The sequence below is a fragment of the Phodopus roborovskii genome, unplaced genomic scaffold (genome assembly GCF_943737965.1).
Source record: "Phodopus roborovskii unplaced genomic scaffold, PHOROB, whole genome shotgun sequence".
NCBI classification, from domain to species: Eukaryota; Metazoa; Chordata; class Mammalia; order Rodentia; family Cricetidae; genus Phodopus; species Phodopus roborovskii.
In genome coordinates this window covers 35,347,590-35,368,997 of record NW_026126480.1, presented here as the reverse complement: position 1 = coordinate 35,368,997, position 21,408 = coordinate 35,347,590, and the positions used below count along the sequence as shown (strand labels likewise).

At 49.6% G+C, this 21,408-nt stretch overlaps 2 protein-coding genes across 3 annotated transcripts; both read right to left on the bottom strand.

The window, feature by feature from the left end:
• Positions 1–287: 287 nt before the first annotated feature.
• On the bottom strand, positions 288–9,495 carry Gdpd3 (glycerophosphodiester phosphodiesterase domain containing 3). The gene is made up of 10 exons (XM_051192977.1): positions 9,160–9,495; positions 8,827–8,869; positions 8,513–8,648; positions 8,383–8,428; positions 8,173–8,291; positions 8,006–8,095; positions 7,209–7,342; positions 4,665–4,724; positions 4,508–4,559; positions 288–434 (listed from the first exon to the last, which is right to left on the bottom strand). Exons 1-10 carry the CDS (start codon positions 9,296–9,298, stop codon positions 288–290), a joined length of 966 nt encoding a protein of 321 aa, XP_051048934.1. The 5' UTR covers positions 9,299–9,495.
• Positions 9,496–9,905: 410 nt separating this feature from the next.
• Mapk3 (mitogen-activated protein kinase 3) lies at positions 9,906–16,162 on the bottom strand. 2 transcript variants are annotated; one of them, XM_051192976.1, is made up of 9 exons: positions 15,976–16,162; positions 14,882–15,064; positions 12,484–12,673; positions 12,203–12,319; positions 11,859–11,973; positions 11,375–11,506; positions 11,128–11,237; positions 10,894–11,048; positions 9,906–10,509 (listed from the first exon to the last, which is right to left on the bottom strand). In XM_051192976.1, the coding sequence occupies exons 1-8, from the start codon at positions 16,143–16,145 to the stop codon at positions 10,926–10,928; spliced, it is 1,140 nt and encodes a 379-aa protein (XP_051048933.1). In that variant the 5' UTR covers positions 16,146–16,162; the 3' UTR covers positions 9,906–10,509; positions 10,894–10,925. The 2 variants fall into 2 exon arrangements, with proteins under 2 accessions (XP_051048933.1, XP_051048932.1); XM_051192975.1 differs by lacking the exon at positions 15,976–16,162 and having other exon boundaries at positions 14,882–15,336.
• Between the last annotated feature and the right edge of the window lie 5,246 nt (positions 16,163–21,408).

The following is a 21,408-nucleotide window of genomic DNA, read 5'->3' as shown; positions in this document are numbered from 1 at the left end:
TCCCACTTTGTAGCCCTGGCATCTAACTCAGAGGTTCACCTGCCTCTGCCTCTCAAGTGCTGAGCTTAAAGCTGTTCATCACCAGACCCAGCTCATCCTAGCTTTTCTTGATCTCTTTAAACATGTTGTGTACCCTCCCATGCAAGACATAGAACCCAGAGTTGCATTCATGGTATGCAAGCACAGAATCATTACATCAAATCCCCATCTTTATAAGTCCAGAATTGACCCTCCAACTCTCCATCCATGAAAGCATTTATTTTTAAAGAGAAAGAGAGGATGGGGCCTCAGATTGAGGAGGCAGGGGCCCTTGGGTCTTCCTTCTTGTCCAGGTACTGTCTCAGAGCTGTGGGGAAATCTGTCATGACGCCATTGGCCCCCAGGTTGAAGGCCACTTCAAAATCTGACTCTTCATTAAGGCACCAAAATAGCACCTGAGCAGGAAGAAGGGGCCAGGTTAGCTTCCAAGTTAACTTCCAGGAGTTGGCACCCACTCTCCTGCACAGACCTCCCAGCAATGGTGAGTTGGAGATGATAGTTACCTGTTTAGGAATTTTCCAACTGATTAGTAAACACAGCTATTATTTAAGGATAGTGGTGGCGCACACCTTTAATCCCAGCACCTGGGAGGCAGAGGCAGGCAGATCTCTATGAGTTTGAGCCTGGTCTACAGAGCTAGTTCCAGGACAGCCAGGGCCACACAGAGAAACTCTGTCTCAAAAAACCAAACCAAACCAAAGAAGCTATTATCAAAACTTAAATTGCATGATCTTGGAGATAAGTGTCACAGTGTATGTCTATAACCCTGCACTTGGGAGGCTGAGGCAAGAGGGTGAAAGAGTCTGAGCCATCTGGGCTACATGAAGTAGCTGGCCAGCCAGAATTATATAGCAGGACCCTGCCTCGAAAGTAAATAAATACATATAAGTGCATGAACTCAAAATTAAGGACAGTCTCAGCACTCAGAAGGCAGGGACTGTGAATTCCAGGCCAGCCTGGTCTACAGAGTGAGTTCCAGGTCAGCCAGGGAGACACACAGAAACCCTGTCTCTGAAGAAAAAAAAAAGTAAAATCCAGGTGTGGTGGTACATGTTTGTTTTTATAGCACTGGGGCAAGAGATAGGAGGAAAAAGTTCAAGGACACCTTCTGCTACATATGGAGTTCAAGGGCCAGCCTGGGCTAATTGAGACCTGTCACAAACAACCCAAGGGGGGGGGGGATGTTGCTTAATGGTATAATGCTGGCCTGGCATGTGCAAAGCCCTGGGTTTGATCCCCAGTCCTGCAAAACAAAATACACAACCCAGTGAATGACTCAGCAGGTAAAGGTACCTGAGGGCCCGAGACTGATCCACAGGATCCCCATGGCGGGAGGAAAGAACTGATTCCTGTAACTTAGTCTGATCTCCACATGCACCCTGCGGGATGTGCCTCCCCCCAGATAAATGTATATATATTTAAGTTAAATACTTAACGGCTCATCACTAATTATTTTACAGTTCCCTATGGCCTCTTCTCTCTGTTAGGGTCTCTTGTAACCAAGCTCTCCTCAAACTATGTAGCTGATGATGACCTCAAACTTCTGTCCCTGTTCCAAGTGCTCAGGTTACAGGTGTTACCTCTATGTTACCTGTTGTTTTCGCTTTGGTTTTTGTTGTTCTTTTTATGATTTGTCTGTATCTGTTTAAACTTTTAAAAAGGTTTACTTCTTTATTTTAGGTATGAGTGTTTTGTCTACATGTATGTCTGTGTACCCACAGAGGTCAGAAGAGGGCATCTGATCCCCTGGAACTGGAGTTACAATTGATGGTAAACTGATGATTATGGGTGCTGGGAACCATACTTGGGTCCTCTAGAAGAGAAGTACATGTTCCCAAGCGATGAGCCATCTGCTAGTCCCATTACCTGTAAATAGAATTAACTGGCCTAAATAATAAACTGTCTGGGGTCAGATATAGAGGAAAATGCTAACAGGTCAGAGAGAAGGAGCAAGCCACAGCCACCTTTACCTCATTAGCTTCCCAGTGGAAAATTCCTTATATCCTCTCTCTGCCCAGCCATCTCACTTCCTGTCTGTCTACACAGACTTCCAGACCTCTATGGTTAGCTAGTGGCACATTCCATCCTCTGATCTTCAGACAAGCTTTATTTGTATAAGCGTGGTATCACCATGATTACATCATTTTTTTTTCCTGGTGCTGGTGACTGAACCCAGGACTTAGTGGCTACTTGGCAAGCACTCTACCAACTGGGCCACATCCCCAGCCATTGGTTTTTAATTTTTAAAAATTAGATTATGTTGATTTATGTGGGGCACCTAAAATAAAGAAGTAAACAGGTCAAGCTCAGATGGTCAGATTTGACAGCAGAAGCCTTTAGCCACTGAAGCATCGTACTGCTATCCTTGTTTATCTGTGTTTTGTTCTTTTGCGGCAGGGAGTATTATGTAGCTCAAGCTGGTCTAGAACTCGCCATCTTCCTGTCTGTTTCCCAGGTATTATGTGTGTGAGCCCCTGCCCCTGGCTGACATGGCATTTATTCCAGGAAACTGACTGGCTCTCTGGATGTCTTGGTTTCACAGATGAGGTCAGAGAGGAGAGTGGGCAGATAAAGAGAAGTGATTCTTCCTTGTCCCCCACTGACACCAGATTCAGGCAGTAGCTAAAAGCCTGGCCTCTCCTGTGTTAACTGTTGCATCTGTCCCCATTGCTGTCACCCGTTTGACTCCTGTCCACGGCAGTATCAGGCTCTTAATGACACGCTCCTTCTGCCCCCACCGTCACCTGGTCCCCACGTCGTAGACAAAATGGGTCCTGCTCTAGGAATCTATTAGAATCAGGTTTCCTGGGGCAGACCTTTAGGAGCTTTCCTCTCCTCTCTGAGTGCTGAGCATCATGACCCTGTCACACACGAGGCCAGTGGGTCTGATCTCCACCGCCCTTAGCCTATAGAACCCACCCAGTTTCTGAGTCAGGCCTCTTGCTTCTCCAAGCTTTAGTCTTGTAGATGCCTTTCTGTGATGCCCTCCCAAAGCACTGTCCTCCCCCATCCTTCTAACTGATCCAGCCTCCCTCTGTACATGGCTCCTGTCCTTTGTGATGACATCACATCCCTTGTGGGGTTGACAAGTTAATTTCTTTTTGATGGAAAGTTCTCATCCCAGGTAAATGTGTGGAAACATCTCAATGAGGATTGCTGGTTTAATGTCCAGAGCCAGGCTCAGTGGTTCATGCCTGCAACTCATTAGGGAGGTTGGGGCAGAAGGATTGCCATGAGTTTGAGGCTAGCCTGATCTACATAAAATACTAGGGGCTGGAGAGATGCCTCAGTGGTAAGGAGCACTGGTTGCTCTTCCAGAGGTTCTTGTTTGGTTTTCCAGCATCCACATGATAGCTCACAGACATTTTTAACTACATTTCCAGGGGATCTGACACCCTCTTCTGGCCCTTTGGGTACCAGGCACTCATGTGGCACACAGATATACATGCACACACGCGCACACACACACACACACACACAAATTCATACATACAAAATAAAACAATAAAAAAATGAAAACAAACCAACCAAACCATGGCCAGGCATAGTGGTACTTGCCTTTAATCCCAGCACTCAAGAGACAAGAGTGTGTGAGTCTGAGGCATGCTTGATCTACATAGCAGGAGTTATATTTATATGATGAGACCCACCTCAAAACAAAACAAAGAGGGGGCCAGTGAAATGGTTCAGCAGTTAAGAGCACCCGCTCCTCTTCTAGAGGAGCCACATTTGATCCCAGTATGCACTATCTGTAAACCCAGCTTCAAGGGATCTGACACCATCTTCTGGCCTCAGTGCTTACCAGATATATATGCAGGCAAAACACTTACTACACATAACTTAATACACAGAACAAAAGACCCCACCAAAACCCAAACCAATGTCCATAATCTACTGATGAAGGCAGAGCAACAGAGTGGGCTTCCCAGCACCTTCCCAGCAGACCCCAAGTATGACCAGTGCTACCAGGGGAGTGTTGGCGAATGCCTGTAATCCCAGTACTGGGGAGACACAGGCAGATGAATCTCAGTGAGTTCAAAAACAGCCTGGTCTACAAAGTTGAGTTCCAGAACAGCCAGAGCTGTTACACAGAGAAACCCTGTCTCAAAAAACCAAAAACCAAAAACAAGAAACGGTATGCCTAGTGGCTAATGCTTATCACTCCCTGATTAAATACCAGGTGCACAGCCAAAAGAGATAGGGTTTCTTTGTGAAGTCCTGGCTGCTCTGGAACTCACTCTGTAGCCTCGAACTCACAGAGATCCGCCTGCCTCTACCTCCCAAGTACTGGGATCAAAGGTGTGCAACACCACTGCTTGGCTCATCTCTGCATTTTATAGGCAAAGAAACTGAGACTCAGGTGAGATCCTGCCCAAATAATCCACCTCCGTAGCAGAATGATGGAAACTGTGCTACCAGGAATATACGGGGAACCAGATCCTTGTTGGGGTAATGGTTGAGTCCTCACCTGAACCCCTCGGTCCTGCAAGTGTTGGATCAGACTTTTCCTCATGATGATCCTGGGGGGAGGGAGGAGGTGCCATCCAATGATGAGAGAGACAAAGGGAAAGGGCAGTGGCAGGTCTCTGTGTAGGCCCTTCACCCAGTAGCCCTGCACACCTCACCATTTTGTAACTACAGCTGACAGTTTGTTCATCCATCCACAGGAAAATGGGAAGTAAGTTCTGCAGAGAGAAGCGGCAGAGTCAGCTCTTTGGTGTGTCATGTCATGAGTGTCTGTCTTTCTGTCCCCCCACCTCCTTGTCATAGGGGTAGGCTGGTAATGATTCCTTGACCAATGTAACCCTGGCCTAGCCTGAAGAAACTATGAAGCTGCCTAGAGGCCCTGGAGTCAGTGGGTCCTGAAATCTTTGGTTTAAGAGCTCGTCCCTCTTCCTGTCTTAAGGACAGGGGACAGAGTCTTAGACAATGGGACATACTGGAGGTCAAAAGCACATCAGTGATGGGCCTGGAGCCAGTTTGATTGCAGAACTGGACACCATCGTGGTCCTCCTGGTTGAGTCTGGTGGTTTTTTAAGAATAGCTGAGGCTGCTCTGGAACTTGCAACCCTCTGGCCTTGGCCTCGAATGTGCTCAGATTACAGGTGTGTGACAGTTTCTTCTAATGAAACATTGCTTAATAGGTTGGCCACATGTCACAATTCATCTCACTCCTGGATGACTTTAGAGCAGTGTCCTACCTAGGTCAGGCTCTAGAGTTTGCCAGGCTGTGCAGTGCATGACCTTGGGCAAGTCATAGAAATGCTCAGTATATCTGATACTAATGAGAGGTCATGACTCCACCCTCCAGGAGGGGGCACTGTAAGGTAAAGGTCAAATAGGCTCCAGTGTAAAACACTACTAACGCTTTGGAAAGGGGCTGTGGGGCTAGCTAGCTTTCTTGAGAACCACCAGAGCTTTGGGGACATCCCTGGAGAAGTCAGAAAGGCAAGGGAGGAGGCAGGCCCCAGCTAAGGAAGTATGTAGCTCCTAATACTTCTCCTATCTTTTGGGAATAAGAAAGTCAGGCTGTAAGCCCAGAGAGCCTGACCAGGCTCATCAGTTTTATTTGCTAGACTGACCTACCCACATTGTTATGTACTACAACAACACTAACCAGAGAAGTTTCCCATCAAGGTATTGAATGAATTTCTTCTAAAACTGCATACTGATAATGTATTTGCCTGCAAGTCAGGGGGTCACAGACTCCTTAGTGTTCATGAATGCCAGGCAAGAAGTGCAGGGGTGTGGGCCCATGATCCTAGCCCTAAGGAGCACGGAGCAGGAGGCTTGAGAATTTGAGGCCAACCTGACTACATAGTGAGATCGCTGTTTAAGAAAAACAAGATCAGGCCTTCTCGATAACTTAGTGCAGTGGTTCTCAACCTTCCTAATGCTGTGACCTTTTAATACAGTTCCTCATGTGTGGTGACCCCAACCATAAAATTATTTCATTGCTACTTCCTGACTGTAACTTTGCTACTGTTATGAATCATAATATCTATGTTTTCTGATGGTCTTAGGAAATCCCTGTGAAAGAGTCCTTTGATCTCCAAAGGGGTCTCGACCCACAGGTTGAGAAACACTAGCTTAGTGGATAAAGACCTTTACCATGAAAGCCTAGCAACCCGAGTCCAATCCCTGGAATGTACATAAAGGCAGAAAGATGATGTGTCTGACCTTCATATACACACCATGGCGCACGCACGCGCGAGCACACACACACACACACACACACACACACACACACACAAAAAAAAAGACAACCTAAGATGTGACTCAATTGGAAGATTGTTCCCCCAGCATACACAAATACACAAAGCCCTGGACTTAGTGTCTATCACTGAATAGAACCAGATGTGGTGGTTTATGCCTATAATTGCAGCATCAGTGAGGTAGAAGAAGGTGGATTAAAAATTCACTGTCTTGGCTGGGCGTCGGTGGCACACGCCTTTAATCCCAGCACTCGGGAGGTAGAGGCAGGCGGATCTCTGAGTTCAAGGTCAGCCTGGTCTACAGAGTGAGTGCCAAGACAACCTCCAAAGTTACACAGAGAAACCCTGTCTCAAAACAAAAAACAAAAGCAAAAAAAAAAAAAAAAAAAAAAAAAAAAAAAAAATTCAATGTCTTCCTCAGCTACTTAGTTCTAGGCCAGCTTAAGATACATGAAACTCTGTCACAAAACAAAACAAAACCAGGCCAGGAAGTTTAATCCCAGTACTTGGGAGTACTCTGTGAGTTTGAGGCCAGCCTGCTTTACAGAGTGATTTCCAGGATAGGCTCCAAAGCTTCAGTGAAACCCTGTCTCAAACAAAACAAAACAACAACAACAAACCAACCCAAAAAGGAATCACTACCCTCTTGGGGTTGGAGAGATGACTCAGTGGTTAAGAGTGCTTGCTATTCCTTCAGAGGACCTGAATCTGGTTCTAATCACTCCTGTTGGGTTCTCAACCACCTGTAACTCCAGTTCAGGGATCTGACACCCTCTTCTGGCTTCTATAGGTCACTGCACACGAGGTGGGTCCAGTAGTGCGCGCGCGCGTGCGCGCACACACACACACACACACACACACACACACACACAGTAAAAATAAAATATTTAAAGCATCTTGGGGGTTGTAAGTGAACTAGGAGATCTTGGGTCTCTTTCACACAGATCCTGGTACCTGTTGATGATGGTGGGCAGGAAGCAGAAGAAAAACTTCTCGGGTATGGAGACAAAAGGCAACAGCCCCAGGTAGTAGAGTAGCAGTATCCAGATTGATCTCAATATTGTGAAGGCCATTGGCATCTCGGGGTTCTGGGTGGCAATGGGAGAGTGAGAAGCAGACTCCTTGCACCTGGGACACCAGAGCCCTGGTGTGGGCTGAAGGGATCAGGGCTGGATATGAAAGTCACACCCTGAACAGTGTAATGGTTAATTCTGTCAACTTGATCAAGAAGTAGTACCTTGGAGTTTGTTGAAACACGTGAGGGCATGCCTGCCTGAGGATGTTTCCACAGAATTAGTTAAGGGAGGGAGGAAACCCACCCTGAATGCAGGCAGCCCCATTTCTGTAGGCTAGGAGTCTGAGTAAAACAAAAGGAGAAAAAAGAAGAAGCCAGCCCAGACATCGTCTTCACAGCCGTCATTAGTGAGCAGCTGTGTTTCTCGTGCCCTCTCTACCTCCAGCTTGAACCAAAGTGACTATGGGTTAAGTTCAATGAAACTCACCAGCCATGAGTTATTTCCCGAAGTAACAACTGACCAACACAGCCAGTACTGAGGGTTCCCCACAGTTGGTCTCATGGTAACACCAGGTCAGTGCACATAGCCACACTGTCCACACTGTCGCACTTCTGCAAATCCTACTCTCAGGAACTGTGCTCACAGCTCGTTCCTGGGGCCCTACTGGCCCCTTCCAGCATAGGCTCCTTGGGCTGGGGTGGTTTCTAGCCCCATAACAGAGGAAGAGGGACTCACGGCAGCCTTGCACTTCTTCATGACCGAGTTCTTCTCTGAAGCCCAGATGGTAATCTCACTGCGGTCAAAACTCCTAGCCAGGTTGGCTACCTAGCATGGGAACCATGGGAGTAAGGGAAGCTAGGCCTCTCTTGGGCCTGCCCTCACCCGCCTGGCTTCAGTACCACCTTGTGGATGAGCTCCTCATTTTTTTCTTTTATCTCCACAATCACGGGCATCCTTGGGAACTCCTGGAATACATCCTCCAATCGTATCATGTGCCGATCTGACCCATGGGCAAAGTGGCCTGGGAGTTGGGTCATAAAAACTGGGGTCAGAGGGTAGATGATCAAAAGGGGGAGTTAGGGAGAGTATATGAGAAGGTGTACGTATCCTACCTGGTGAGAAATAAATCTCCAGTTCTTTCTTGTAGAGGGGCAGTTCCTGTGGAGAGTGGAGAAATACCATCAGGGTACATGTGTGCAAGTGTGCCAACATCCAATATGAGGGGCTGGCTGTGAAGCTCACCTTAAAGTCGAGGCTGTCCACATCCTTATTTAGGCCCGACTGGCGGGACAGGTTCTTGTCGTGTGACACTACTACCACGCCATCCCGTGTGAGCTGGCAGTCAAGTTCCAGGATATCTGCTCGCTGGGCCATGGAACTATGGGAGCAACAGTGGGTGGGGAGGAAGGCAAGGACCAGGGCATGTAGTGGAGGGGAGACACTTGGACAGAGTGGGACATGTGGCACCACCTGCACAGTTCCAAATCAGGAAGTGAATGAATAGCACCTTTGGCTGCCCTGCGGAGCTAACCCACAACCTCACATGCTGGACTTACTTCTTCATAGCCTCCATGGTATTCTCCAGTAGCTCTCCAGACCCTGTGTGAGGCAGTTTGGGTGGGTCTCTGGGGCATGGCCTGGTCTTCCTGCCTACCTTTCTTCCTGATGGTTTCCCACTTGCTTCAGGCTTCCTCTCTTCCCATCAGCCAAGTTGTACTGGGCTCTCCTTCCCTGTTCCATGTCCTCCAGGCCCCTGTGGCTCTGTATTTAGCATTCACTCACGCCTTGTACCTCCACTATGTGCTGACCACTATGGCACCCGTCTTCTTCTTAGGCTCGCTCCACCCCAAGTGGCTGTCAACCCCTCCGGCCTCCCTGACTCAGCTCACCTCCGCGGTGGGCAGCCAGACGGATAGGGAAGGCAGGAGCCCAGGTTGTGTGCAGCAGATGAGGCCGGCGCAAGAAGAAGATGGAGAGCATGGCATAGCTGCCCAGGATGGGCAGAACCAAGTACAGGATGGGGATCATAGCCTCACTCTCACAGCAGACGTCCGCCACAAAAGCCTCTGCTGCTGCCTGCTGAGCCAGTGTGGGCTGGCTCCACTATTGGGCAGTACCACGCCCGGGACCTGCTGAGCCTGCTGCTATGTTACTGGCACTTGGCCAGAATGCAGTATGCCCCAGGGTTGGGGCAGGCACAGGAACCCAGGCAGGCAGCCCTGAGCTTCATGTCCCCAGACCTTTCACAGGTCCCAACACCCCCTTCTGTTCTTGACCGTGTGTGTGTGTGTGTGTGTGTGTGTGTGTGTGTGTGTGTGTGTGTGTGTGTTAAGCAACTCCCCTCACCATTTTTTAGACCTTCCCATCTCCCATGGGTTCTTATGGCCAGGATCTGTAACTATCTTTGCCACTTCCAGGAATTTGGGGATGTAGGGTGCCCCTGAGTCACAGCAATCATCCCAGCTAGTTAAACAGGAAGCTGTTATGGGAAACAGAGTCTAAAGTAAAACTGACCCCTTTCCAGGAGACTGGAGCCAAAGACCACAGGGCCGTGGAAGGCAACAGCTGGGGGCAGGGGTCAGCTGTGAGAGTAGCATGCTGGGGGTCTCGCCGGCGCACAGAGACAGAGGCAGGGTCAGCCATATACACATCTCTATATTTATATATTAGATACAGGCACGGACGGGGAGGTGGGGAGGGACACCGGCTCTCCACGGGCCCCACCTCCACTTCCAATAACCCACACACAGAAGCAGCAAGGGCGTTACATGTGGCAGCTTTGAGGGGGAGAGGGTTTGGCCTGGGCCTGGCTCCACAGGGAAACTAGCCCTTGAGACTTAGGAATGTTCCTTGGGGGGAGGGGTGATAGGGTGGGGTTCCAACAAGATGAGTAGGGCGGAGCTTAGCCTGAGTACCTACTCAGTACCCTCCACCCTTCTGTAGCATAGGTTCTAGGGCAGTCATAGCCCTTCCATTCCAGAATGGTCTGCCAGAGCCAGTACTAGCGGGGGTAGATAAAGGCAGAGCAGCAGAGATCAGCTCTGGGGTCACCTCACCACTTAGGCCCCGGGGAGAGGGGAAGGGGAATTGGGGTGAAAGGAGTCTGTCTGAAGCAGGAGACCCCAGCAAAGTGAAAGGTGGCCAGGCCCACCCTTGGTCCAGCCTGGGCTGCCAGGGTCTGGGTTGAGCAAAGTTCATTTTCTAACAATCTGCAGAGAAGGAGCAGGTAGGAGCAGGACCTGAAGGAAGAAGAGAAAAGGACTATCAGCTGGGAAGACACACAGAGCCTGTGGCCAGCTCCCTTCTCTGTAGCCAACAGCAGCAGTCACCACCAAGTGCTACTGTGATTGCTCCTCTCAAAGCCATAATGGTATATCACCCCTAAGGCCTGGGGTGGCTCCTCATGGGGGAGGGCCCTTCACCTTTGTGGGTTCCCAGTGGATGCTGGCGACAGGAGATGGACAGGGCTAGAGGATAAGCAGTTTACAAAAGACCGGATGGGCCACAAATGACTAGCAGGTCCTGGCCCTTCTGTTGCTACCATAAGTGTGGATAATGAGGCACCCAGGCTGGGCAGCCTCTGATCAGGGTGTGGCTGTGTGAAAGCATTATGAGCCACTCACCAGGTCTCAGGGAACAGGGATCTCTGTTGTTGTTAGGGGGCCTCTGGTGCCCCTGGCTGGAAGCGGGCTGTCTCTTGGAAGATCAGTTCCTTCAGCCTCTCCTTGGGGAGATCATCCAACTCCATGTCAAAAGTGAAGGGCTCCTCAGCCACTGGCTAGGGGGCAAAGACAGTAAGGCACAGGCCAGGCACTGGGGATACTGATTCTCCTCCCAGCCGCTGGTGGCCAGCCCACCTCATCTGTTGGGTCATAGTACTGTTCCAGGTATGGGTGAGCCAGTGCTTCCTCTACTGTGATACGCTTGTTGGGGTTGAAGGTTAACATCCGGTCCAGCAGGTCAAGAGCTAAGGGAAGGCAGGGGCAGCAGTCAAGAAGGCTCAAGGAGCTCCCTATAGGCATCACTTTTCCAGGGCCTGTGTACTGAGGCAAGCCTTCTTTGCTGCTGGGTTTTAGTCTACCCCCAGTCCTTTGTCTCTCTTACCTTTGGAGTCAGATTTGGGAAAAAGCTTGGCCCATGCCACCTTCGTTTTAGCAGGCAGAGACTGTAGGTAGTTTCGGGCCTTCATGTTGATGATACAATTAAGGTCCTCCTGGGATGGGGAGCCCAAGATACCTGTGGAAAAACCAGTTGTCTTGCTGAGACATCAAGTCTTCTTTCTGGGAACAGGTCAGGAAGCAAGAACAGGAACCCAAGCCCAGACACCTGCAGCCACCTCCTCATCTACCCACTGGGGCAGTGGCTGATGACAAGCAAAAAGCTTGAGGACCAGGGAGTCCTGGGCTCAAATCTTGACTGCAGTCTTCCTTAGCTGTAGGGCTTGCTTTTCTCATCTTTCAAATGGGAAAAGATCACTTACAGAAATACCATGAGAGGCTCCACATGTGGTACCCCAATTCTCACCCTCCAGAAATATCATCTCTGATAAGCTAACTCCCATCCCTTTGAGCCAGCCAGGCCCTGTCACCTAGAATGTGGTTGAGCTGGTCCAGGTAGTGCTTGCCAGGGAAGATGGGCCGGTTGGAGAGCATCTCAGCCAGAATGCAGCCCACAGACCAGATGTCGATGGATTTGGTGTAGCCCTGGGGAGGAGAATGTGCTGAACTCTCTGGTCAGCCTTATCAGTGCCCTTCCTGGTATTTGGGCCAAGCACTACATCCAACTTAGATCCAACACCAAGCAAAGGGCAGAGAACAGAGCCTAGGAAAGTTCTAATCTCTACATCTAGCCAGAGCCCAAGGGCCAGAAGGATTATGCCAAGGCCCAGAGATAGTTCTAGGACTTCTTTGCAAAATCAGGCAGCTCTCCTACCTTGGAGTTAAGCATGATCTCTGGGGCTCGGTACCAGCGCGTAGCCACATACTCCGTCAGAAAGCCAGTGTGGTCATGCTCAGGGTCAGCAATCCGGGCCAGGCCAAAATCACAGATCTGGAATCAAACCCAGGCCAATGAGTTAGATGCCTAAGGCCTCCACAGTCCAGGAAGTACCCATGCTCTCTGCCTATGTTGTTCTTGCTTGCCATGCACCAAAGATGCTTCTCCTGGTCATGCCCCAGACTCAGGGCAGGAGAGGCAGGCATTTGGTCTCTGACCTTAAGGTCGCAGGTGGTGTTGATAAGCAGGTTGGAGGGCTTCAGATCCCGGTGGAGCACATTGGCTGAGTGTATGTACTTGAGGCCTCGAAGGATCTGGTAGAGGAAGTAGCAGATGTGGTCATTGCTCAGCTGCTGGCTCTTAAGCAGCTTGTACAGGTCTGTCTCCATAAGGTCCTGAACAATGTAACTGAGGGTGATTCCAGAGAACCCCCGGTTTGGGGAGTAGGAGACATTTGTTAAGGAAAACAGGCTCTGACTAGTAAGTCATATATATATTCCTTCCAGCTAGGGCCCCTAGGCCTCAAGAGCTTCACAACGCCTGCACATGATGGCATGCAGGGCACATCTATTCTGGGCCCTCAGTTTCCCTATTGGGCAAATGAGGGTCCTGATGAATTGTTGTGGGAGAATTTCAGAAGAATAGCAGTTCTCAGTAACCCACTCATGTCTGAAGTCCCCGTTCTACCTCAACAGCTCCAGGTTCTTAACCCGTCCATGCCTCAGCTTCCTGACCTAACAAGCAGAAAGAATAACTTTTTTAGAGGTGGCTGTGAGGACAAGATGCCCCATGGAAAATGCTCAGCAGACGAGAGATGCTGTTGTTACTCCATGGGCAGAGCCATGTGGCCGCTGAGGGGGCTAAATGAGATAATGCATGAACGCCATCTGGCACACAGTAACTGTTTGCTTAAAAATAAATGCCTGCCTTATGGGAATGATTTGTGTCTGAAAAGTGAGGAGACACTCCCAACAGCACGCTCCTACAGAGTGCTCAACCATACACCAGAGGGTGGAGAAAAAAAAAAAAAAAAAAAAGATAAAACAAAGATTAAACATAAATAGTTGGGTTGTGGTGGTGGAGCACACCTTTAATTCCAGCACTCAGGAGGCAGAGGCAGGTGGATCTCTGTGAGTTTGAGGTCAGCCTGGGCTACAAAGTTCCAGAACAGCCAGGCTACACAGACAAACCCTATCTTGAAAACCAAACCAAACCATACCAAAACAAAAACCCAAAAGCATAAACATAAATAAGTGCCATCTGGTTTGTCTCTATGGAATAGTCATCAGGAGCTGGGGGCATACCTTACTCTTGTAATCTCGGCACTTGAGAGGCAAGGGCAAAAGGAGTATTAGAAGTTTAAGGCCAGCCTGGTCTACAAAGTTAGCCTCAGGTCAACCAGGGATACATAGTGTTACTCTCTCAAAAAGTAAGTCTGGACTGTCTTCTACACAGGACTTGTGAGCCGGGCCTGGTGGTACTTGGGAGGCAAAGGCAGTTGTATACCTGAGTTAAAGGCTAGCCTGGTCTACATCCTGAATTACAGGCTAGCCAGGGCTACCCAGTAAGATACTTTCTCAGAAAAAAGAAAAGACGCACATGCATATATACACATATGGACCAACCCTGCTGCTCTCTATAGAGGTCTAGAGATACAGTGGCATGTTTAAGGTCACACAGCAAGCCAGAGTATGGAGATTTGTGTGCCGAGTTACAGATGATATTCAGTGAATCCTGGGATTGGGAAGGGTGGGTAGGGAAGAGGCCATGGGTGTTACAATCTGCTAACATGGGAGCCAAGCAGGAAGTAGATGTGGACAATGAACCAGATATTTGAACTATGCAAGCCGTATCAAGCAAGGGCAACAAAGGCTGGACTGCCTTCCCTGGGCAAGGTGCAAGTCCACAGGTAACTAGGGTGGGGCTCTCAGAAAAGTGGGAATGCTCCAAGAAAGCCAACTGGGGGAAGAGGGGAAGCGACAAACAGAAATGGCTGCTTTTAGGCCTTGGCTCTGTCCTGTGACTCTAAAGTCCCCCTTGACAATACAAAGTGGTTTCAAAGCCTCCCTGCTCCCCACACACACCCCTGGACAGAGCAACACCCTGTCCCTCAGGAAGCACTGCAAAACTGAGGGTTCTCAATTCCCTCACTTTTGATATGGAAGTGGTACAGCTCATCTCAGGGACATTGGAAGGTTGAATGAGAAGCATCAAAGCACTATGCCTGCCCAATACCAGCTTTCTTCCTTGCCTTCCTTCCAGTCTGAGGTCTCAAAAGAAAAAAAAGAATCATGAGTCTGTGTCTGTTTAGCAAGAATGGACTGTAGGCAGAGACTGGTTCATGTCACAGAGCTGCAGAGGTCAGAAGACAAAGCACCCATAGAGATCGCTTTGACCAGCACTTCCCCCACACACACCACACTGGGACTTGTCCAAGGCCACCCAACTCTGCTGCAGCACACCAGGATCCACCTAAGGCCTGCCAGTGCTCTGACACTCTGTGGATTCTCTGCTAAAGTTATTTTGCTGGGTGGTACATACAAAAGACAAAAAGAGAAAGCAAACCCAAGTTCCCTGGCCTAACTCTGGGGCTGTGTCAAAGGTGGAGGAGGATACACATCCCTCATGGCTTCCAGGGTGGGTGCTCTGAGGATGTCTCGGATGCCTATGACATTCTCATGGCGGAATCGCAGCAAGATCTGGATTTCTCTCAGTGTGCGCTGGCAGTAGGTTTGATGCTCGAAGGGGCTGATCTTCTTGATGGCCACTCTAGTCTTGCGCACGTGGTCATAAGCAGAGCTGAGAGGGCCAGAAAGATGTGGCCTTACAAAGGGGGAATCCAGGCCTAGCGGCCCCACCCAGGCCTTGGCAGGGACGGGAGAGAGCAGGAGAGTGCTCTGGCCAAGTCGTAAACAATGCTGGCTCCTTCCTGCTGTGAAGGCCTGGACTCTCCAGGGGGAAAGCTGGGGACCAGCCAGGCAGCCTTTCAGTGACTTCACAAACAGAGGAAGAGAGTGGCCACTCACTGATTTCCTTTCTCCTGGACCCTCTTCCATTCTAGTGGCCCTCACCCTCCTCCCCTTTCCCAAGCTGGGCTCTCTCCAATCCAAGACAAGTCCAGGGGATTGGAGTTAAGTGGAGGATGTAGATGAAGACAATGCGAGAAGATTCAGTAATGGGACAGGAGAAAAGAGATAAGGAGTCGGTAGTTTTCCCTGTGAGGTATCTGGGTGGCAGAGCTGTCCCCACATGAACAAAGGCCCAGAGCACACAGTGGGGCAGAGAGAACTCACAAACCTGTACCCCACAAAATAAGGCAGACCCGCACGGACCCCTCAACGTTTTTGGGGCGCCTGGTCTTGTCAGGGCCAAGGGTTTGCCCCACCCTGAGCTTTGCTCTTCTTTTCGAAACTCTCAGACACCGGGGGAATCAAGGCTCCCACTACCAGCCGAGGGGTCCTTCACTCCCCATTAAGCAATAATACTCATCCTGTAAGCTCCACCCTGTTTCTCTAGGGTCCCTCTGGTGCCCCTCCCTTAACAATACAAGGTGGCTCCAAAGCTCCAACCCCCCTCCACGGAGAAAGTAGCGTCCAGTCCCCCAGAAGTCACCGCATGATCCCTCCCTGCGACACTCCCCAGACCTCCACGTCCCGGGCACGCACCTGCTGTGCCCACTCTGAAGCCCCCTTCCCCGGACGCCCCCTCACCTGACCATGCCATACGCGCCCTCGCCGATGTACTGCAGCTGCGTGTAGCGTGGGCCCACGTCGAATGGCTGTCCCTTCACCACCTCCACCTCCCCCGGGACCCCCGGGCCGACCCCAGCGGCTCCCCGGGGCTCCCCGCCCCCGCCCCCCGGAGCCGCCGCCGCCGCCATCTCCACTCCGCCCGCCTCCCCCCCGCTGCCCCGCCCGCCGCCCCGCCCCTCCCGCCCGCCCTGTCACCCGCGGGGCCGCGCGCCAGGCTCCGCCCCCGCCCCCGCGCGCCCGGCCCCCGCGCTTGCCCGGCGAGCCCGCGCGGGCCCGCGGAGTCACGTGGTCTTTTAGGCGCGCGCCCGGCTTTCCCGCCTATGAACGCTGTGCTTTCCAGTCCTTGGCCACTGGGGTACCCTGGTAGGCCAGTAGAGTTCTGCAGCTCTAGGGGCCAGTGGCCCTCAGGGATGCTAAGGGAACCCACCCGTTTCAGTTAGCTTTGGAGACCTACCTGCCTCTTAACTTGTTTTATTGAGACAATATTAATCCAAGCTGGCCCCAAATAGCCTTGAACTCATCCTCCTGCCTTTACCTTCCTAGTCCAGGAATTACAGTCTCGAGCCATATATTTCCATATTTCTTTTCTTTTTAAAAACTGAACAGGCACCAGGCGTTGGGGACACACACCTTTAATCCCAGTACTCAGGAGGTAGAGACAGGCAGATCTCTTTTGAGTTTGAGGCCAGCCTGATCTACAGAGCTAGTTTCAGGACAGGCTCCAAAGCTACAGAGAAACCCTGTCTTGAAAATCCAAAACCAAAACAAAACAAAAAGCTAAACAGGATCTCTCTACATAGCCCAAGCTGTCCTGGAACTCACTCTGTATACCAGGCTGGCCTTGAACTCACAGAGATCCATCTGCCTCTGCCTCTGCCTCCCAAGTGCTGGGACTAAACAAATACATGTGCCACCATTCCTGGTGATACTTTCTTTTCTTTTTTTTAAGTTGTTTTTTTCAAGACAGGGTTTCTCTGTGGTTTTGGAGCCTGTCCTGGAACTAGCTCTTGTAAACCAGGCTGGTCTCAAACTCACAGAGATTTCGCCTGCCTCTGCCTCCTCAGTGCTGGGATTAAAGGCGTGAGCCACCAATGCCTGGCTGATACTTTCTTATTCATTTCTTTAACACATTTATTTATTTTGTGATTTGGGGCATGAGTATACCACAGAGCCTGTATGGAGGTCAGAGAACATCTGATTTCTTCCACCATGTGGGCCCAGGTATCCAATGGGGTGTCAAGCTTGGTTGGAAGTTCCCACATCTGCTGGCTCCCCTGTGGTGTTGGGGTAGCATATCATCTTACATTTTTAACGTGAAAGCAGCCTGAAAGGGGGTGGGTGAAGGCATCAGAAAGCTGCTGTAAACTCGGTCTGACTCCAGTGTGAAGGGGCAGGCCTGCAGCTGGCCATGTGTGTTCCTCTGCCTTGTTGCCCAGAGGACGGGCAAACCCAGCCTACCTCACATGAGAAGTAGGGAAAGGGTTTAAGTTGTGAACAAAGGTGACTAAATCAATTAAAATATATGATTAGCTTCTCTCTGACACCCCCCACACACACACCCCAAAAAGCAAAACCAAGACCCTGGATTTAGGCTGGTAAGATGTGTGGTTATGTGCACATGAGTGCAGGCATCTACAAAGGCCTGAGGAGTCAGAACCCCTGGACATGGATGCTGGGAGTCAAGCTTGGGTCCTCTGGAAGCACAGTATGTGTTCTTCATTGTTAACCCACCTCTCCAGCATGAAAATGTAATTTTTAAGTTTGGATTTGAAAATCTGGAGAGATGGCCCAGAACTTAAAAGCACATATTGCTTCTGCTGAGGAACCAGGTTCAGTTCGAAGCAGCACGTGGGCTCCCAACTATCCAATTCCAGGGGATCCAACACGCTCTTCTAACCTTCTGGGGCTACTGCATGTAATATCACATCCAGCTAAGTTCAAAATTCTGGGTTTGGACCTGGGGGGTCTTGTGGGTTCTGTATGCTTAGCAAGGCTAGGGTGGTGGTGGTATCATCGGATTAGAAAAGTTACAGCACCCAGAACCAGGCACCTCGGTAACAAGCAGCACCCACAGGATTTGGACCGCCCTGGCCCCTGATCAATCAACGGACCATGTGGCTCTACACCCGTGGGCTATCTTCCAGCAAGCACTGGAACAGGTCAGCTGTCACCTGTTGCTGGCCTTCAGCTCTCTAGGCTGTCATGAAGTTGACAATAAAGTATCGGTAACATACCCCTTCCCCAATCCCCTACTTCTACTCCCAACAAGGCTGGTAGAGTTTAAGAGTTGACTTATTTCTTTCTTTTCCCCCTGTCTGTCTTTAATAACCCAGTGTCCTGGCTAGTTTTATGTCAATGTGACACAAGCTAGAGTCATCTGAAAGGAAGGAGCCTCAACTGAGAATAAGATCCCACTGTAGGGCATTTTTCTTAATTAGTGATTAAAGGGGGAGGGCCCAGTCCATTGTGGGTGATACGACCCCTGGGCTGGTGTCCTATAAGAAAACAAGTTGAACAAGCTATGGGATGGGCAGCAAGCCAGTAAGCAGCACCTCTCCATGGCCTCTGCATTGGCTCCTGTCTCCAGGTTCCTGTTCTGAGTTCCTGTCCTTTCTTCAGAGATGTCCCACAAAGTGGAAGTGTAAGCAAAAAAAAAAAAAAAAAAATTCTTTCCTTCCCAACTTGCTTGTGGCCATGGTGTTGGATCATGGCAATAGTAACCCTGAATGAATAGAGCCCTCAGCAAACATCCCCCAGAAGTCATTAGAGCTGAAAGGTTTCTTGCCTCTGTCCCTGCCCAATCTGTCCTATCTGTTTGGTTGATGTGTTTTATCAAAGAGGTCCCAGGCTCAGAGATGGCTTAGGACTGGTCATCCCAGCTAGTTTCCTGCCCCTCCCCCCTTCTGCATCTATTCTCACCCAGAGGCTCTCACTCTCTGCCTTCCACTTGAGTTCTCCTAAAGAGAGAATTGCTGAGTGTGGTCACACAAGCCTGTTATGCCAGCACTCTGGAGGGTGGAGAGTCTGAGCCTGAGCTACTGAGTGAGACATTGTCTCAAAGAGTACAGTTTCTCAACTCAATAGCTACATTTCAAGTGCCCAGAGTCACTGCGGTGAGCAGTTCACATGAACTTCACAGACACGGAAAAGACCATAGTCAGAGTCCCTGTCATTGATTCACATTGGACAACACGGTTCAAGAACCTTCTGAGAGTAGGCCTTTTACAATGACTTTAACCTTTTTATTTATTCTCTCTCTCTCTCTCTCTCTCTCTCTCTCTCTCTCTCTCTCTCTCTCTCTCTCTCTCTCTCTCTCTCTCTCTCTCTCTCTCTGTGTGTGTGTGTGTGTGTGTGTGTGCTGGGCAGTGGTGGCACTCAGGAGGCAGATGGATCTGTGAGTTCGACGCCAGCCTGGTCTAAAGAACAGTTCCAGGAAAACCAGGGCTATATAGGGAAACCCTGTCTCGGAAACCGGGTTTAAAACAATTTTTTTTTTTTAATTATTTTTAAGCGATATAGGCAGGAGCTTGGCTTGTCTGGTGGCTGCAGAGAAGGAAAGGATCCAACGAAGGGCCAGGATAACCCTAAAGAGGCACGCCAGGCTGATGAAGGCACGCCTCGGGAAGCAGCGAAAGCACTGGAGGGACTTTTGCCAGATCGTATTGCCACTGCAGGAGAATACAGTGACTCAGAAAAGCTCGGTGAGGTTCCGCTTAGGGTCGGTTTCCTGGGCAGAGTGAGTTTCCCGTGCCCTGGAAAGGTTGGAATGATGGGCGGGCCGTACCTCCACCCTCTGGCCTCTGGGTAAGGGAGCGCGACTGCGCTCTCCCTCTAGTGGCCGAGGTTGGAATTTCCTTTAAGGATTGGGCTGGAATTTGGGGGTTTCTCAGACTACTTTATAGATCAATATTTAACTGAAGTAAGAAAGACAAGGTGACACACATCTTTAATCCCAGCTCTTGGGAGGCAGAGACAGAGGCAGAGACAGGAGGATCTCTGTGAATTCAAGGCCAGCTTGGTCTACAGAGAGAGTTCCAGGACAGTCAGGACTATATAGCCATAAACAAACAAACAAACAAACAAACAAGCTAAGCTAAGATAGACCGAACATCTATTCTCCACTACTCACCTTCATGTATATCATCTCCTACAATCTTCACATAGGCCAAATGAAGGAACTAACACTGATGTGTAGCAAGGGAAAAGCAGACACTGAACTACAGAGAACCAAAGGACTTGGGAATTGCTCATGGCTAAGAGTGGTGGTCTGAAAGAGAATGGTACTCATAGACTCATATATCTTAATAATTGGTTCCCAGGTGGTAGAACTGTTTGAGAGGATTAGGAGGTGTTGAAGGAGGTGTGTCACTGGGGGGTGGGCTTTGAGGTTTCAGAAGACTCCTGCATTCTGAGTCTCTCTCTCTTCCTCCCTCCCTTCCTGCCTGCTGGTTGTGTTTGAAGTAGTGAGCACTCATCTACCGCTCCAGTGCCAGGCCTGCCTGCTTGCTACCATGCTCCCTGCCATTATGGCCATGAACTCTAACCCTCTGAAGCTGTAAGCCCCCAAATTAAGGGCTTGCTTTTATAAATAGCTTTGGTTATTGAGTTCTATAGCAGCAATAGTAACTAGGATAGAGTGTTTTGTTTCAATGTATGTATGTGCTCCATGTGGGTGCATGGTGCCCAAGGTCAGAAGAAGGCACTGGAACCCACCTAACTGGAGTTATAAGTATTTGTGGCAACTATGTGGTCCTGGGGACCAAACACGGGTCCTCTCTGCAAGAGCAACAAGTGCTTAGTCATTGAGCCATCACTCCAGAATCACTACTCTATCTATCAATCTTCTATCAATCAATCAATCTATCAATTAATCTATCTATCATCTATTAATCTATCTATCTATCTATCATCTATTTAGTTTTGTTTTGTGAGACAGGGTTTCTCTTTGTAGCTTTAAAATCTGGAACTCTGTAGACCAAGCTGACCTTGAATTCACAGAAATCTGCTTGCCTCTGCCTCTCTAGTTCTGGGATCAGAGGTGTGTGCCACCAACTCCTGGCTTATTTTTATTTTTTATATTATTTATGCATATATGTACATTGTGTCTGTCACATGTGTGCAGGTACATGAGGAGGCCAGTAGAGGGCGTTGGATCCCCTGAAGCTGAAGTCACAGGAAGTTGTGAGCCTCCCAACAGGAGTTCTGGGAATCAAATTCAGGTCCTCTTCTTTTGTTTTTAATTGTATATGTATGTGTCTTTGTCTGGGTATGTGCAGTGCCATGTAGGCCAGAAGTATTGGCTCCACCTGGAGCTAGAGTTATAGGCAGATGTGCCCCCTGTTTACCTCTGGGAATCAAATTCGGTCTTTTGCAAGAGCAGTGTACATGTTC

Bases quoted from the DNA above. Each gene is read 5' to 3' on its own strand.
- Gdpd3 (XM_051192977.1), bottom strand. From the start codon at position 9,298: ATGATCCCCATCCTGTACTTGGTTCTGCCCATCCTGGGCAGCTATGCC. The intron at 8,292-8,382 runs GTAGGATACGTA...CCCAACTCCCAG, and splicing joins GGAGATTTATTTCTCACCAG to GCCACTTTGCCCATGGGTCA. The intron at 7,343-8,005 runs GTGAGTCCCTCT...ATTGCCACCCAG, and splicing joins TGAAGAAGTGCAAGGCTGCC to AACCCCGAGATGCCAATGGC.
- Mapk3 (XM_051192975.1), bottom strand. From the start codon at position 15,321: ATGGAAGAGGGTCCAGGAGAAAGGAAATCAGTGAGTGGCCACTCTCTT. The intron at 12,674-14,881 runs GTATCCTCCTCC...AATCACCCTCAG, and splicing joins CTGGAAGCCATGAGGGATGT to TTACATTGTTCAGGACCTTA. The intron at 12,320-12,483 runs GTCAGAGACCAA...GTTTGATTCCAG, and splicing joins ACACCACCTGCGACCTTAAG to ATCTGTGATTTTGGCCTGGC.